At 40.7% G+C, this 19,310-nt stretch overlaps 1 protein-coding gene across 3 annotated transcripts in view; it reads right to left on the bottom strand.

Moving 5' to 3' along the window:
- Positions 1-10,970: 10,970 nt before the first annotated feature.
- Positions 10,971-19,310, bottom strand: part of LOC147886111 (U6 snRNA phosphodiesterase-like protein) — a 98,839-nt gene continuing 90,499 nt past the window's right edge. For 2 of the 3 annotated variants that reach the window (XM_087395531.1, XM_087395532.1), the window contains one exon: positions 10,971-11,693. In XM_087395531.1, coding sequence (XP_087251657.1) covers positions 11,472-11,693 — 222 coding nt within the window. In that variant the 3' untranslated portion in view covers positions 10,971-11,471. The remainder of the gene's footprint in view (positions 11,694-19,310) is intronic. The other variant, XM_087395533.1, reaches the window with a different exon arrangement.

The raw sequence follows: 19,310 nt of genomic DNA, 5'->3' as shown, positions 1-19,310 counted from the left end.
TAGTTGTTGTCCAGCTCGGTGGCATGATTGAGTAGAAATTAATAGCAATAAAATAGCAATAGATTGTTATTTTACTAAACCAACTCGGTGGTTGGAACATCATGCAATCGTGGCTACTTCAGCTCAATCACTAGTTATGTCATTATCTTGAACCAGCATGGTTGAATAGACATTAGTTATTGACCAGCCTGGTGGTCGAAATTATTGTGTTTCTTAGTACTTAAGCTTGTTAAATTTAATTTCCTACTATTCGGGTCATATACCACTATTTCTAGACCGATATGGCTTGGACTTAATGTGATTGTCCTAAACCAGCTCGGTGCTGGTTCAAGACAAATAATAAGCAGTTACTGATATAAATTGTGATTTTATGGAATTAAAAAATGAAAAGTAATATATTGTTATTTTCTAATTATGAAATTTAGAAATGAAAAGCAATATACTTGTGATTGTCTAATATGTGAAGTTGAGACCGTCAGGCTAAACCAGCCCAGTGGTTGAAATTGTGACAGTGTCCTAAACCATCCCGATGATTGGAATTGGGACTGTCCTAAATGTGTCTTAAACCAGCCCGATGGTGGTTGATTGTCCTAAACATGTCTTAAACGAGCCTTGTGATTAAAATTGTGACTGTCTTAAACCAGCCTGGTAGTTGAAATTGTGACTATCCTAAACTAGCCCGGTGGTTGAAATTGTGACTATCCTAAACTAGCGCATTGGTTGAAAATTGTTTTGTCTCATTATATATTTTAATTAAACTGTGTTTTGTCTTGTTTTAGTAGTGCAAAAAGGGGGCTCACTGTACTATTGTTCCATTTTAAAGAGGGCTCACTCTTCTGTTGTTTCTGCATGTTGGGTCAGCATATAGAGTTGTATCTCAAGTTTATGAATCAGAATCCTTACATTTCAATTGGGCAGAGGAGCTTTAAGCATTGTAAGCCCTTGTATGTCAGGAAACTCAAAGAAATAAATGTTTGTTGTTGCAAAACACACATAGACTTTGACCTGGCTCGACAAGCTATGAATGACGTGAGATCTGGTCATTTTGGAGCATTGCTCCATGGAGATCGATGCCCATGTCTCCCCGATGAATCCGCAATCTATAGGCCACCTGGATCCTCATCACATGTGTCAAGAGAGCAGATTTTGTAGCTTAAGGTCTATGGGAGCCAATAGTTTGTCCAAAGGGAGACTGTGAGTGGCACTGCATTGAATGCATTGGTGGCACATGCAAGCATTGCAATCTAAAGCTAAAGAAGAAGACATTTCATGTCTGTCCAAATGAAACGAGGGAAGACAACCATATTGCTCTAAATTGGAGGAGATTTGAAAATGTCAATGTTGAAGGATCTAATAAAAAGATATGGCTATTGTCATATAAGAGCACTCAACTAAGGGAGCTTATAGGTCACGTGGTTCAAACCATCACCAAATACATGCTTTACAATTTCATGGCCAACTAGCAGGATAAGCAATTCAGAGGACATGCCTTACCAATTTTCCCCATGACACTACTATCTTTGTCAAAAATTATTCATTTCAAGAATAAGATGAGATACAAAGTGCTCACTGGTAGAACAAGCAGATAACAATTCTTGTGCATATCATGTATAATCATTTGCTTGATTCTTCTATCTACCCCTGATGCCAATCTGCTTGTGCTGACTCACAGAAGCCCAGGTCAGTGCAACGCACATACCATTTCTACATTTTAGATGATAGGGAACATGACACCTTAGTTGTGCAGCATGCTTTTCTACTGCATTGGGAATGGATGAAAAAGAAAAATCCCGATGCAGAAAATATAACACAACATTGGGTGTGGTCAGATGGTATTGCCTCTCAATTTAAATCATCTCGTGGATTCTACTTTGTCTCAAGGTTCAAATCCCTAACCGGTCTAGACATGATGTGGAATTTCTTTGGGTCTAGCCATGGCAAGGGTGAACATGATGGATGTGGTGTTGTTATTAAGCAAGCTTTCTTTATACACCAATTAACATGCCGTCAATAAAAATTCAATGATGCCCATGATGCTGTAACATGGCTTACAACCAATCTCTCCATAGGTGCGCATTCAATATATAGTAAACAAAGCCTTAAGAATAGTGTAGTACATAGAGTGTTCCATGAAGTGAAAGTGGATGAAGTGCAAAGGAGAAGTTGGCATGATTGCAAGAAAACTAAAGAAGTTCATGGTCTGCACAGCATATGGAGCTTTTCAAACAATCAACTGATTAAAACAAGAAAACTTTCTTGTTTTTGCAATGCGCGTATCATAAGGGATCATGACAATTGTAAGAACATTGCAACTATGAAGACATGGGAGCAAGTTTAAGTTTTTCCTCTACGTTCAGACGGAGTGACAAAAAATGGAGACAAATGACTCACCACAGTTGGGGACAATTTTGATGACCTCACTGGTGTTTGGAAGAGGGGGATAACTTTGTAGTTATCGCTCACTACCTCTTGGGAGAATGAGAAAGATGACCCGTACTTTTTATTGCAGTGCACAAAACCTAAGAGACAAGTTGAGGAAGCATTTAAGGATAATTGGGAAACAACCTATGAGAAGTGGGATGTAGTAGTTCGAGCTTTTTGGTACAAAAAAACATTAACGAGAGGCCACAATTACGAACAGCTACATAAGAGTCCACAAACATTTGTGTACTCTCATCTAGTAAGAGCTAACAACAAAAGAAGGGTAAGAGTGTCTTCAAATTGGATTTAGACATGCATGAATATATCTTGGGGTGTCTTAGAGCAGTGGATGATGATAGCTGAGAGAGCACTAAGAAAATGTAGTCTCATTGCAAGGAAACAGTATTCCACTTATCCTCCAAATTGAAAAATGTATTTGAGACTGTGCTTTTAGTAAATCCCAAACTAACCACCACACTTGTTTTTGTAAATCCCAAACGATAAATCTATGCTTGTTTTTAGTATATCCCAAACAAACACCGTGCTGGCTTTATTAAATTATTTTTGTAAATCCCAAACGATAAATCCCCTGCTTATTTTTAGTATATCCCAAACAACTACCATGATGGTTCTATTAAATCCCATAGTTACTTGTTTTTAGTATATCCTAAACAACCACCACGCTGGTTTTATTAAATTATTTTTGTAAATCCCAAACGATAAATCCCATGCTTGTTTTTTGTATATCCCAAACAACCACCGCACTGGTCTTATGAAATCCCATAACGAATCCACACATCCACAAATCCATTCATCTTGTAATAATAAAAGCAAACCACCGTGCTGGTGGCTGTTAATATCCTAGTGTAACTAACCATCATGCTAGTGACCACTTATCCTACACTACTACCGTGCTATCCTAAAATTTGTTGCACAATGCTATACTAAAATAGTTCCCTTTAGATTGATTATCTTTAACTGTTAGATTTTAACCACCGTGTTACTTAAAACATTTATGTACTAACATGAAAGCAGGTCAACACAAAATTAGGTATTAAGAACACCATAGATCATGGATGATGACAGGCCAAGAAAGTCCACAAGTCCAAGAAATGCCTTCAAGATTTTTACTTTTTCAAAAATACGTTGATATTTTGTGGCTCAAGGAAATTCCAAACTCCCAACTATCTTATGATCCTCTATAGTAGCAAGCATCTCCTAGCTCTTTAGGTCAGTCTGATGAGAACTATATCAAACCTCTTCACACACTTGGATCACCAACTACTTGCTTGCCTCTGCTGACTTGTACACCCATGTGACTCCTCCTTTTTCTTGGGGTCCTCTTCATCCTGGTATTTGTGCTCTATACAACTTTGCGCCTCTATCATATCCTACCTAAAGAAACCTACATCATGAGCTTGACAAGTGCCTTAAAGGAGAAGAAAAAACACTAGCTAGGGAAATTAATATGCTAACTCCAAGTAATACACCCATCACCAAAGCATGTCCTCCTTGTAGCTATTTAATTCCTCCTTCTCTAGGTTTGTTTCTGTGAGGAGGTCATCCAACATCATTCTCAGATAGAAAAAAAAGCATTCCAAGTCTTTTGGGTATGCCATAGATTTGTAGTAGGTGGATCGGTGTACAGAGTTTTGGGGCTAGATTTCATAATGGGTTCTTAGTTATGTCTGCACTACAGTTAAATAGGGAGAGAGTTCATTGACCCGACCTTCTCATTCTTTAGTCTCACATTAGTTTTTTAATCGAAATCTTTCATCTCACATTAGTTTTCTAATTGAAATCTTTCATCTCACATTATGGTCCTTGGCATGTCAAAGGACACTATCTAATCACATAGATGAGAAAACATTGCCCAAGTAAACTCTAGAGAAGATTAATAATTCAATAGATTACACATAGATTATGTAGATTACATCTCAAAGACTCCTTTCCTTCAGATTACATCTCAAGGACTCCTTTTCTTCAGGGGCCTAGTTTTACATTGCTTTGAGCAGGTTGCCTTTTTTAGCTCCTTTATTGCAGGCTCGACCCTCCTCCTTTTTAGAATGGGGCTAGTTTCTTCTTTCAGGGGCCTAGCCCCTCCCTTCATGTCGCTTTCTCTTTCCTTGATTTGAGCTTCCTGGTTGTTGTAGGCTCAACCCTTCTTACTCCTTTCTTGAAGGTGGCTGGTTCCTACCTTCAGACTTCGTTCCCTCGCAGTCAGGCTTGATCTTGGCCTTCTTCAATTAGAGCTCCTTGTCTTTTGCATTTTTTTCCCAAATTGTAAATTGAGTTGCAGCATCTACTTTCTCGTCATATATAGCTGTAGCAAGCATGCACATTTGATTTGTCCATGACCTGGACAATGGCAAATGGAATTCTCTACATAGTGATCTTGCATGCACAAACACCCCAAAGCAAAAAATGTGCAGAGGGTGGTAGCACACAGGCCATCGGATCATGCAGTCATCTATGATGGGAGGTATGGTAGACCATGCATTTCAAACCCTGTTGCATAGTAGGATAGGCATTTGATTTAACTATTGCAGCCATCAATACCACAGTCTTGCTCTATACACGATGAAGTTGCTTCTTGATTCCTTCCTCCCACATACTAAGGCTGCGAATGTTCTCCTTCATCTCCTCCACTCAAAGGCTCACTCTATGCAACAACTTCATCTGAATCCCTTAGCATCTGTTGAAGTTGCTTAAATTACTCAAAAACATCAACATGTGTTGTTTCCAAGGTGACTTCCACTCTAGTTTGGAAATCTCTCAAGACGACGGACTACTTTTCAAAATTGTCAAAAGCCATGGCAAGCTCGTGCACAATCCTATCGTAATCTTGTTGCAGGATCTTGTAGCTTACTCTTTTCAAAACTATCGAAAGCCACATGGCAAGATCATGCACAACCCTATTGTAATCTTGTTGCAGGGTCTTGTAGCTTACTCTTTTCAAAACTGTCAAAAGCCACGGCAAGCTTGTGCATAACCTTATCGTAATCTTGTTTGCAGGGTCTTGTAGCTTACTCTTTAAACTTCCAACAGTGTTTTGAAAAAACAACCCTCACCGTGGATGCTGTAACTTGCTCCACTGTGCTGCTCTCTGCATCCTTCTTGGCCTAGAGAGCTACCTCATTGTCTTCTCCACCTCGGCTCCTCTCTATCCCATCCTTCCTGGCCTTGAAGCTCTCTTGTAGTTCTTGCATCATCTTTCTAGTTTATGCATTCTCCCTTTTCAGCTCCTCCATCATCTGGTTTTTTTCAATGTTCAATGTGTTCTGCATGTTGTAGAGCGGTTTGTAAAGGCCTTCCTTTTGGCTGTCTGATCTTCAAGCTCCTTTTGCATCATTGCTAGCTCCTTGTCTGTGATATCCCCATCACTTCTCACTTCTTCAAACCTATCTCGGAGCTCCTTGAAGTGCTTCTCTGCTTCTTCTCTTCTATGCCTTTCCATGTCGGCCTTTTTTAAGTGGCCTTAGCTTGCTCTTGTGCCTACAAGGCCCTCGCTTGTGCCTCCTCTTCCTTGGCTTCTGCACCCTCCTTGAGAATTTTCTCAAGTTGCGTTGCCTTTGCTACATCGGTGGCTTTCTCTTATAGAAAAGTCACCTTTTGAGACATTTTCTTATCGTATTGCTTAAAAATCCCTTTGAGGGTAGATGCCATCAAGTGCAATGCAACTCCAATGAACTAAGATGACAATTGGGATTTGCCATCCACGTAATTCTTCAGGTTGGTTATCACACTCTTGGAGATCTTTTTTGATAAAGATACATCACATCCTTTCACTTACTCTACTACTACTTGAACTTGTCAGAACTTCACGGTTTCTCTCATATCAGGAAAGAATTGTCTTCTTCATCACATTTGGAGGTCTTTTGGCAAGCTAGAACACTTAACTCCACCATCTTTACTAACTGAACTTCCGAGCGCATTTTTAGTGATGGTAATCTTCTAACCTTGACAGACTAGTTGCCCCTCCTTCACGTTCACCTCCTGTACCAACCTAGTGAAGTTTTGGAGAGCATCCAAATTGGGCTTTTGAAGAGTGAGACAGGAGCTCCTGTATGTCACGATTTCAAGATCAAGGGAGGAGATGCTACCAGACTATGAATGGTCCATTACGAGAGGGGGTAGAAGTTGTAAGAAGAGTGCAAGGGAGATAGAAATGGTTGAGAGGGATAAAAGATGAAACGTGAAGGAAATGGAGTAGTGGAGGCTTGAGTTTCAGTCCAAGTGCAAGGGAGAAAGAAACGATGGAGAGGGATAGAAGACAAAATAGTTAAGGGAATGGAATAGCAGAGGCTTAAGTTTGTAGCTCGACTACACTGTCGAGGTGAGAGCCACCACACCGGTGGTTGACTTGAATTTTGATTGATTTAAGGCGGTAGTACTATCTTGCATGGTAATGAGTGATTAGAGGTGTTGGCATCTAAGACTCCCAGCCACGTCTGTGGTGGTGGCTAAGATTCCATCGGACTGGCAATTACCACCACTGAGCTTGCATGCATGATCACTATGAGTGCAATAAATTCCCAGTACTGAGCTTGCATGCTCAGTAAAGTACTAGAGTGCATGGTAATGAGTGATTAGAGGTGATTAGGCTTCATGATTTGCTTTTGTGGGAATGACTACCCAGTGGTGGTGGCTCTCATCAGCCATCTCTATCATGGCTAAGATTACTGGACTGGTAGTTAATTACCAGCCACTGCAGTGGCCTGCTCACCCACCACCGGGCTTAAGCATTGGAGAGTTGTGACTAAGTTTCATGGCACTTCATCTATCATTGTGCTTTTCAAGTGTTGGGTCCCTTCAAAATGAGCTTCATTTTCATCATGAATCATCTTTAGTTTCTTCTAAGACTTTTTAGTAATATATAGAAAGTCCTATGTCCCACTGTTATAGAAAAGTCACTATTACTTTCATGTCATGCTCGTCGAGCATGACCTATACGTTTCATGTGTGCCATGCTCTCAAACTTAAGTTCGAGCACTAGCCTATACTTTTCAATAAAGAGGATAAAGAGAGGGGGAATCACTACGAGTGCAATAAAAATTACCAGTCACTAGGCGTGCATGCTCAGTAGAGTACTAGAGCGCATGGTAATGAGTGATTAGAGGTGATTAGGCTTCAGAATTTACTTTTGTGGGAATTACTGCCTAGAGGTGGTGACTCTCATCAGCCACATCTATCGTGGCTAATATGCCACCGGGGGCTGGCAGTTAATTACCAGCCACCATAGTGGCCTGCTCACCCACCACCGGGCGTCTGCTTCATGACTACCATCCCGTCTGGGATGGCACCTAAGATTCCACTGTGGTGACTTGCAATTAATATGGATGGAACCCCGGGCTCCAACCACCATGGTGGCTTGAACTTTATAATATGTAATATCCATGGCATTTGGCATTAACTTAGTAAAGACAGCAAGGTATTTGTGAGGAAGCATGAGTATTCTTGCCTCTCTTGTACACTTGGCTACCTAAAGATCTACGAAAGGATGGTGGATTTTGATGGTCGATGCCCAAATGGTAATCATGCAGCACTAGATGTAAGCATCAACAACACCTAAACAACCAACACATGGAATGCAAATACATGTCCATATGCAAAGGAAAAATGTACATTAACACTCAAGTGACAAGATTCATCAACAAGCGAGCAAAGCTTAAAACAAGGAGTATGCAACCTTATGCAAGCTAACATAAGAAGGAAACAATCAATAGTAAAGTGTTTTTGATGACAACATAGTCATACACAATTGGCACTTGTTGATCTTCACGTTTAAACATCACGATGTGATAATTTCATAGTGAAAATAAGTTTGGAAAATCCATCTACATAAGTTGCCATAGGCAACATGACAATGACGATCTATAAGCACGGACACATGGGGACATTGATGGAGCATGGACACATGGTGATAAGCAATGGTGGCGATAGTGCATGGGCATGGACACAAGGTGATGGCAGTAGTACACAAGCATGGATAATGGCAATAAGTAGCAACATGTACGCATGGATAGCGATTGACAATATTGAGATTGTGAGCTATCTAGGACATGTTAGGATTTTAACGGCATTTGGGGACCAAGGCGTGCACAACTGCATAAGCATGCACTAAGCCACATGGCATGTGTAAAGCGCATAGCATTGGTAGAACTCACCATGTGGCAGCCCAAGAACTAAAGTAATAGTTGAGTGAGAGAGAGAGAGAGAGAGAGAGAGAGAGAGAGAGAGAGAGAGAGAGAGAGAGAGAGAGAGAGAGAGAGAATAAAAATAGCTAGATAAATTAGATAAGATTGACAATATTTAGCATTAGCAAGGACTTTTACTTGCCCATCCAAGGTGCCAAGAAGTATTGATCCTTTGGGTAGAATATCCATAGTAGCAAATGGTCCCTTCCAGGCATAAATGAACTTCTTCTTCTCTTTCTTTAGGCCTTTGCCTTGTTCATTAGTACAAAGTCAATCTAACAAACTTGGAAGTCTATTTTTCTCCAAAACCTCTAGTCAAGTTGATCCTCCTCAAGCGCAATCTAGGCCTCTGTGACACACATTTCATCAAAATATTGCCCTTGGGACAATGAACTTGTAAGTACCTAATGGCCTCTTCAATAGCTCTGCATTGTTTCGCAGTGCTGCTATCCATCCAAGTAGGTGAATCCATTGTAAAGAAGGCATCCTTCAGCAAGCTAAGTTAACCCATAAGCTAATTGAAAGGGGGTAGTTGTTGCTTCATACGCAATCTAATATACCCATAAAGCTCCTAGGAATGCTTCAGTCCAATGTTGATGATTCCCATTACAAATTTGGAGTACCAAGTTTGGACAAGACTTTGTTTGTGCTCTCAATTCGGCCATTTGCTCTTCGTAACATGCAAAGGATTGGAAGTGGACAATTACATACCTCATGTTGCTCATTATCTTCAAATGTGTATGCATACTGGGCATATGTATTATCAAAATGAAAAAGGTGTCCCTTGTTGCCTTATCCTCTACCCACTTGGTGGAAGAATTTATGGCCTCCAAAATGTCCCACCACGACCTTGATGGAGGATTTATTGGATCACCAAAACCAATCCCCTAACTCTCAAAGGATTATTGTTCAAGCTATTGGATCTTGGTCCAATTGTTTGGCATGCATCACACCATTTCACGAAGTCAAAACGGTTAAAAGTGCATGATTTGTGTTTTTCGCATTACATTGTTGCCTTATCCTCTATCCACTTGATGGAAGAATTTATGGCCTCCAAAATGTCCCATCACCACCTTGATGGAGGATTTATTGGATCAATAAAACCAATCCCCTAACTCTCAAAGAATTATTGTTGAACCTATTGGATCTTGGTCCAACTAATTGGCATGCATCGCACCATTTCACGAAGTCAAAACGGTTTAAAGTGCATGATTTGTGTTTCTCGCATTACATTCTAGTTGTATTTATGGAGTTAGACAAGGCACATCGATTTCTATGCTTGAGTAATTCAAGAAGTTGAATGCTATTCCAATCAACACACCCATTGAGACTAGACACAATATGCACTAGCTAGGAGTAAAAAATCGACACCTATCAACAAGCAACTAGCAAGCTAATATGTTTCATGACAGCAACATGTTCCAACATATGATAGGCAACTGGACTTGAGCCACTCTGCTGCAGCTGCAATCATGTGCTGGTCAGGTCTCAACCCTCCCTAGCACCAAATCTCCGTCATCCCAAGCTACTCAATCACAAATTGTCGATCGATGTTCACGGACAAGGCATAAGTTCACCATAGAACATACGCTACATTAATAGAAGAACTATACCTTGACAAGCCCACAACTTTCGGTTTTGTGATGGCAAGCCCACAACTTATTAGGTTTTGTGATGATTGGTGATATCATGGTTTCAAAAAAAAAAAAAACAATGTGGCACTTCTTGCAATAGAGGCAGAGCATCTCACTCTTGCTAGGTGTCCATATAGCTAAATAGAGGATCCTGGTGCAACCTAAGATGGAGCTATAGTGATCTTTTGTTATTACCAAAATGCTATAGCCTTGGCAAAGAAACCAAAAGATCAAAAGAGGCCCAAGTAAATTGATATTTTTGGCATCATAGGGCATAGTACTGTATCATATTGATGAACATGATAGAAAAGGTCCAAATTTGTGTAGCAACCCAACCTCCTCTCCCATTGTCTGTGTATCCATGAGCTCAACCACACTATTCCAAAAGAGAAGTGTTGTTTTACACCTTGTGAAAATTGCCCATAAAATCCTAAACTATTGAAGTCCATCTTCCAATTAGTCTACCCACAAGCTTAAAATTTTTTTCCTCTCCTTTGACCAGATCATCCGCTCTTCCTTTCTTAGATGCATTGAAAAAAGATGATATACCTTTGTAAGACTAGAATATATCCAATCGTACAAATTCAGAATTTTGTTGTTCTAAAGTCCAAAATCCTACAAAGAGAAGAAAAATGAGGTAACAATTTTTTTTTGAAAAGCAAAAGGTAGACATTCTTAGCAAGCCAAGCAACCCTTATGTCATCATTAGTGCCCAAGCATAAGCAGCTATACGAAGACCCGCGGAGTCTCTTGGGCAAACCCGTTAAAGAAGATGGTAGTCTTCTCAAGTTTCTTTAACCTCAAAGATTGTTTTAGTGTACGTTTGGCACAAAGAAAAAAGAATAGAAATGGTGAGAACTAAGTACAAAGTATGAAAGGGATCTACAAGCATATGCTTATGAAAACTTCCAAAAAACACTGGTTCTTGTTCATTAGCCTGATGCTCCACAATGGCCACGAAGCCAAAGTGACTAGGAATAATGAGTGACTTTGCATGGCAATGACAGCCTAATCACTCCTGTTAATGTCCGTGTGAAGCAATACTGTGTAAGCTATGGGTAGCAAAGACTACGAGCCATGACTTACGCATGAGTGCTGCTTTTGGCTTTATATGTCAGTTAATAACTGGAACCCATCCATTCTCTTGCCTTTAAAAACTTGAAAATGTTTTCAGAAAGGAGAACCAGACCGAAACAGTAGCATGTTGATATAAGCAGCTTCAACTGCACCTGCTAGCTTTAGGCTGCATCGTTGCTTTCCAAATGCAGTATGTCTGGCTTCCAATCTTGCATTCAACTTTGCTGAAAAGATGAGACCAGATAGGTGATCTGTGACTGTCTGAACCTCTTGTTATGAGCTTATTTAGCTCCTCCATTGCAGTTTTCAAGGAGGGTGTAGCATTTCCCAAAGCCCAAGCAACAGAAATATGAGGACGAGGGTTCTGCAAAACACCATTATTGTTAAGACAATCTATTTCATAAGAAATACACACCCTTTATAAGAAAGTACCTCTCCTGTGTCAACAAAATTTCTGATACAAGTCTTAGTAAATGAATATTCAATGCACAATAAAATTAGTTTTGTGAGTTAGAGATATGCTGTTGTACATTGTGGTCTTTGAAATGCAAACAAAAAAATAATCTGGGGAAAAGGAAGAGTAAAAACTCAGTGACTTATTTTTTGGGCGATGTCAATAGTAACGATCAAACAGTGCCAACATAATTGCAGGTACAGCAAGGTAGATCAATCAAGATGGTGATTCATCTTTACAATTAGCACACCATGAAGTTCATTAGCACACATCTCTCACACTTACCGGAGTCCAGTCAAATATTATAGTGCCAGTAGGAAGTGCAGTTCACAAGTACAAAGTTTGTTCCACCGACTTCATATAATGACTGAATTGAATACCATCTACCACTGATAAAAATATGCTTACCATGACACTTGAGGAAAATAAAAGATTGGCCTTTACAGTCCTCAACTTAATCACATTTAGCTGGTAATTGCTGCAACCATGGCATGCATTACCTTGTAGCTGTGCATGAGCTACACAATTATTAAAAATTGGTAGTAATGGTAGCCTTGTGGGCACTTATGCGTGCATATGGCACATGTAAGGTGAAGAAACTTTTGCCTGCTGTCTAGAGAAAAGACAAGATCTTCTTGATTTCAGAGTCATCATCTCAAGTGTACTTGTGCTAGTTAAAGGTTGTCATGTACGTAACCAAAGCATGGGTCATAAGTATTCCTTCTGTCTTTCTTTAGCGTAGTTATCATAAAGATGGCACATGCCTCTTACACGAAACCTTTCTAGAACAAAGAAAAGGTGGTTTACATCAAAATCTTGAGTAAACGTTCATGGCTTTGGAAGATGATGATTAGCACCAACACAGAATCTCTAGACACAAAATTTGTTTTTGAAACCAAGGCATAAAAAACCAAAGTCCTTCAGTCATTTGGTGTTGGATTTGACATAAAAAATGATTGCTTTTAGGAGACATTAGATTGGTCTTGGAAATGAATCTCATACTCACCCAAATTGGTGTACTTTTTCTTAGTTGGAACAGTGTGAGAACGTATACTTACCATCAGAAATGAAATTCCCCACTGAATTGAGCACATGTTTACAACGAGTTTGACTGGGTCCATGGGTCATCATGTCGCCTTCTAAAGCTTTTTGAAATATTGGTCTTTTCTCTCTCTTTTTTCAAAGAAATTGAAATCTTGGGTTTTTAGTTTTGACAGAGCACCTCTAAATGGAGGCACAGTGAATGTTCACAAGTGAGTTAACAAAGGAGACACCTCTAAAAGGAGGCACAGGAAGTCTCGGCAAGTTAACAAAGGGTATAAACTTTGTTTATAAAAGCATAGAAGATATTTTGTAAGATCTGAACATTCAAAAAGGGATTTATTCCTTTTCCTTGGAGATACAATCTCTCTCTCTCTCTCTCTCAGCCAGCCAAAAAGCTAGGAAGCTACTTGAACATTCACTGTGCCTCCTTTTAGAGTGAATACAGCTGCTTGTCTTAAATTGAGTAATGAGTTGACACATTGTGAATGAGGTACATGATTATTGATGCTGTATTTGACTAAAGATGCTGAGAAAGAAGAATCAGGCTCAACGATATATGATTCCATTGAATCTTCGCATTGTAATACTTTTAAACCTAGTGAGTGGCAAAACATGTAAAAGATACTGCCATAAGACAAGCATTGCTTCATAAGAAGTTATGATCAGCGTAAGATATTTTCAACCCAAGGAAGCCTTGGCAAGTTAACAAAGGGTATAAACTTGTGTTTATAAACACATAGAAGATATTTTGTAAGATCTGAACATTCAAAAAGGGATTTATTCTTTTTTGGGGGAAAAAAAAAAAGGGATTTATTCCTTTTCCTTGGAACAAATCTCTCTCTCTCTCTCTCTCTCTCTCTCTCTCTCTCTCTCCCCCCCAGCCAAAAGGCTAGGAAGCTACTTGAAAGAGATTTCGGAACACCACAACAAGGTACTAGGACTGCACACGAGCTAGCCCAACAAGTATTCACTACATAACAAGTTTGTAATATTTTTTGTCACTAGATGTAATGCGATCAGTATTAGTAGATAATGATTGCAAGTCCCATAGATCCTGAAGGGCCTCACGCAGACTTCAATACAATCATATCATATCATATCTCTAGGATACCACACAATGAAGAAAGAAGAGGATGGAAAAGGGCATTAAATGACACATGCGAAATCACTCATATGGGAAGGCAGCTACTCACATTATGTCGATGCTTTGGGCTGCAAATATGTAATGGCACAGAAAATTTTCAAAATACGGGAGGATACACTTGCAAGACGGCTCAAGGATCAAGGGTAGTGGATTAGGTGATCACAAACTCACATGCAAAGAACATGATTGAATATATCAAGATTGAGGAGTCGTCTCTCGAGTCTGATCACAAGGCACTATCTATACGCATAATGGGAACAAGTAATGTGGTTAAAAAACAAAAAAGTATAACGAATCCTAGGCTAAGATTGGACCACAAACAAGCTCATATTTATGAAAGGGAGGTAGAGGCAGCAATGGTAGTGGGACAAGGGGAAATGCCTTCTACATGTCACGAAATGATTAAATACATAACAGATGTGCTGCTGTTAACAGCCCAAAAATGTTTCACTAAAAGCAAGGGAAGAAGGGAATGCCATGTAACCACTGGTATGATCAGGATTGTGAAGATGCAAATAGAGCATGGAAAACAACAAACACAATCGAGAAAGAGGACAAAGCTCAAACATATAAACACATGCTAAGGAACAAAAAATAAATGTTTCTCAAAAGCAAGCAGCTTGAGACCTTTGAAGAGCTGAAACAGAATCCCAGAGTTTTTCCAAAAATTACACGGCAACAAACAAGGGGCAATGGGATGAGATGATAAGGTTTGCCGAAAGCCTCTATGAAAGAGAATGGAAAGAGAAGATCAACCACAACTACACTATCAAAGAAACAATAGAATCATAAAAGAGGAAGACATGGGGAAAGGCCTGAAAAAAATAGCTAATGAGAAAGTTCCAGACACACAAGGACCAGTAGCGGAAATGCTAACATGGGGAGGTGAAAAGACAAAGAAAATGCTTACCAGGCTTATGCTAGAGAAAGGTTTCCCATCAGATTGGCAACTTAGTAGGATTGTACCGATCCATAAGGGTCCTAGGAGATAGCAAGCTGGCAAAGAATCCTTGGGACAATCATGGTAAGCAGCCCAATGGAAAAGCTATATGGTACTATCCTTGAACAAAAAATCAGCAATTGGGCGGAAGAACAAGGAGTCACGGCGCCATCCCAAGCAGCGTTCCATCCCAAACACTCAATGATTGACCATCTAATTGCCATAAGAGCTGCAACTGAAGGAGCCAAACATAAGGAGAAGGCTGTCTACTATTGATTTGTAGACTTATTCGATACAGTCCCACGTAAGAAGTTACGGGAAAGATTGGAAAGCTTGAAGTCCCTCTGGAACTCAGAGAAGCCACAAACTAACTCTATGAGAGGCTTTTAGTAGAGTTAGCACAGCCACTAGCGGATGGGTCTTGTCCATAGGGAAAGCTGTGAGAAGCAGTGACATAGGGGTTAAGCAAGGCTGCCCTCTCTCACCAACACTTTTCGATGGATGATTTGGACGAGTGGATGAGAATACACAGCAAGGAAGGTGAACGTTCAGATTGCAGGCTACGCTTTGTTAATGCTTATCTAAGCAGATGATGTGGTATTTTTTGCAAAGAAGAAGGAGAACTTGCAAGCACATTTGGATGCACAGAGAGAATTCTGCAAACACTTAAGAATGCAGGTCAACATTGATAAGACAAAGGTAATGGTGATCGGGACGCGTAACAAACAAGTGGATGTGACCTTTGAAGGAGTGCCCCTAGAAACAGTAAGCAAACATAAATATCTAGTCTGGATTTCACAGACAACTACAAATGGAATGCATGCATGGAAAGGAGGATTTTGGGAGGTTTGAAAGCTTTATATAGCTTCCAAAATAAATGCAAGAAGACACACCTATGGAATTGGGAAATGAGAAAGTTCATCCTTTACACATGTTCAGCTTGGGCACCTGGGTTCTCTAGGATTTACTGAGAAAGAATAGAAACTCTACATAAACGTTTCCTAATAGGGGAGTTAGGGGCTAAGGCACACACACCCTATCCCAACCTACTGGCTGAACTTTCTTTATGTGTGTGTAAGCTCTCCATCTTAGGAGTACATGCTGCTCATCTTCTACCTCCCTTGTGGAGCGGATTTCGTAGATTCTTTCTTCTCTGGGACCTACCCCTCTCCACCTCGAGATCATGTGAACTAGTTCTGTTTTTTGCAAATCAGATGTCTTTTAAATGTTGATATGTCTTCCCCGAGGTATTTCTGCATTCCATAGCCATCCATTGAGTTAATTTCCTTTTTGTAGAGCTGCATTTTCGCCCCTGGGTTTCGCCATAGTTTCTGCAACATTTTCTGCGTAATTCTGTTGGAAAAGCCAGCCAAAAATCTAGAAAGCTACTTGAACAAGATACCGGGGCTAGCACGGAAGCTAGCCCAACAAAGTACTCACTACATAACCAGTTTGTAATGTTTTTTCTCAATGGCTGTAAGGGATCACTATTAGTTGATAAAGATCACCAGTCCCATAGATCCTGAAGGGTCTCACACGGACTCTAACACAACCAAATCATATCATCTCTCTCTCTCTCTCTCTCTCTCTCTCTCTCTCTCTCTCTCTCAAAAGAGGCCCATGCTCAGGCATACATCAGCACTTCCATCCCCTTGCTCTATCGCAAAAATATTGCTAGATTCCGGACTAGATCTCACATGCTTGCAATTGAGAAGGGAGCGTGGTTGAATCTTCCGCGACATGCCAGAATATGCAGATTTTGTGACTCTCAAACAGTGGAGACAGAGGCACATATAGCTCTGCAGTGTCCCACTTATGCACACATTAGGGAGGACTACCGGAAGTTACTGGGAGACTCCACACAGTTAACATCAGTCCTTTCCACTGCCTCGCCGGCAGCATTAGGATCTTTTGTTACCCGCCTCTTTTTGTACCGTCAAGAACTTGAAAATTCTTGACCCCTCCACACCGGAGGAGACTTTTCTTGTACACCGTTCGGGTCCCATGGGTCGTTTTCGGCCCCCCGTGGACGATAATAATTTCTACTTCTACTTCTACTTCTCTCTCGGAGTCAATTTAAGTATAACCTAGGTTGATTTTCAACAAAAATCCCACCTTAAACTCTTGATGTAATTTGAAAGAAGTTTAGTGAATTGGTTTGAGACCAGCGTTTAATGCAATAAGGATTGCTCCTTTGAATAAAGAAGACATACTATTCTGAAAGTACTTAATGTCTAAGAGCTCACAATTGCTAGTCTTGTGAAGACTTGACTTTGCAGCATTAATTGAATGTCAAGATCCAACAAAGTCACCAAGCTAGATGGCGCATCTTTTGTGGGTGCTTTATGGTGGTATGAGAGCATCTTTTGTGGGTGCTTTATGGTGGTATGAGACACCACATTTACTACCTAGGGGGCATTTGGGATGCTTCTCTACATTTGTACGAGTTATAGTTGGCAAGCGTGTCAAAGTGGTCACTTGGTGTTATTAAGAAGTAGTGGCTTGCTTCATTCCACCATCTTCGCACTTCATACGGCTGGCTGAGCACTGAATAAAAAGAACTCTTCAGAGTAAGAGCTGTTAAGAAACCTTTAGAGATAATAAACCATGGCACTCAAGAGATGTTGCACACCCAACACAAGCATGGATGCAACAACAAGAAAGCTGGGAGACATCCCCCCTGCCTCGACGTATCATCTATAGCACACTACCAAAAGCTACCCAATGCACAAAATTCAGTCAGACTTAATTTATAATGAAATTCTGTTATGCACTGTTCTGCTTTAGAACAAATTAAAGAGTGTCAAACTTACCCAACAAGGCCCTAGATTAAGAGAAGAAAGCAGCATTACCCAACTAGGGCCTAGACGAATGAGGATAACTTCAAGGAGTGTTGATCACTTCAATGGGCAGGAAGTTGATCTCTGCAATCAGCAGCTTCGAAGCGGTATCTCCAAGTATTTTAGACAAGAGTCTTCTCCCAAGAATTGAGCTCACAGCAGAGACTAGAATGCACTTTGACAGGCTTTGGCTTCCCAAAGAGCTGCTGAAGATACTGAACTGACAGCAGAACTTATATTGCAGGGGACTTGAACAGGGGATAACCCACAGCAGAGATAAGGCTGAAAACTGCCAAGATGGAGTGAGCAGGTGCTGCTGAGGTACTATCGCAGCAGATTGGTATGGGCAAAGTACTTGCTGAGCCAGCATGGTTCTGGCAAAGCACGGTAAGAGCAGGCTGGTGATAGCCAATTGCAGAAGATGGCAGCTGCTATGCTGAATAAGCAGACGGGTGGCAAAAAAGCTGAAAAGAGCTACTGGAAGCCTGAGGGAGCGGAGCTGCTGGGGTGCTGTAGCAGTCAAAATGCAGAAGGGAGCTGCTGAGGTGCTGTAGGAGTCAAAATGCAGAGGGGAGCTGCTGGGATATTGGAGAAAGCAAGGTGGGGAGGAGCAGGGAGAGTTGATGGAGAGGCTGGAAAAGCAGTCGGGCTGGTGAGGAGCAGGAGGGAGATGCTAGTATGTCTTTCTTTTTAAAAAATGTTAATCATTGCTATTTAAAAGCCCATTCTGTTGAACCCACATGCTATATTTACATCTGATGAATGACCCCTCTAAGTTGTTTTTTAACCTATCTCTCGACATCCAAGTGTCATTGATCATCCCACATACAACATTTCGAGAAGACGTAGAAAAACGTGAGCAGGAATCAGAAAGGAGAAGGCCCACCATCTAGAATGTCTCTCAGTTCTCCTCAAGTGCTTCTAAAGTCCACCAGACGCCATCGATGAACCATGTTATGTCCACGTATGGACATAACGTGGCTAGTATTATGTTCACGTATGGACATAATGTGGCTAGTGTTATGGAGGTTAGGTTAACATATGGTCTCTTGGGACAGTTAGGACACGTGGTACCTTAGGTACACTAAGGGTAGTCTTAGGCTTGAGACACCTAACTTCTAAGACACCAGGCATCTATATAATTGAGAGCCATTTTACACTTGGGTCATTCTTGGGAGCAGGGTTTCCAAGAATACTCAACGAGGTTGAAAGCCCGTCTAGGCTTGTGTCTCCCTAATGACATCTATTCGCAAGTGGGCTGCATGGCATGGGACATGTCGTACTATGGTCGGAGGTTGCTTGGCCTCTAGCTCGGGGGTGATACTGAGGGATCTACAGTGGGGTGGTGACCCGCACTAGACTACACCATATGTGTCCTATATCTGTATACCAACGATTGTTGAGCTTGCGGGTTAGCACGGAGATTAGGTGGCTAGCGAAGAAAGAATTATTGTCTCAAGCAAAATTTTAATCAAGATTATCGATGAATCTCTATCAATGCTATCTCGAGTCTTTTTTGCAAATTAAGAGTGATAATACAAAGACTCAATCCTCTTAAA

Source organism: Dipteris shenzhenensis, chromosome 24 (genome assembly GCF_047967505.1).
Source record: "Dipteris shenzhenensis isolate YYH24624 ecotype China chromosome 24, Dip_SZ_1.0, whole genome shotgun sequence".
In the NCBI taxonomy this organism is placed as follows: domain Eukaryota; kingdom Viridiplantae; phylum Streptophyta; class Polypodiopsida; order Gleicheniales; family Dipteridaceae; genus Dipteris; species Dipteris shenzhenensis.
This window is presented reverse-complemented; position numbering and strand designations above follow the sequence as displayed.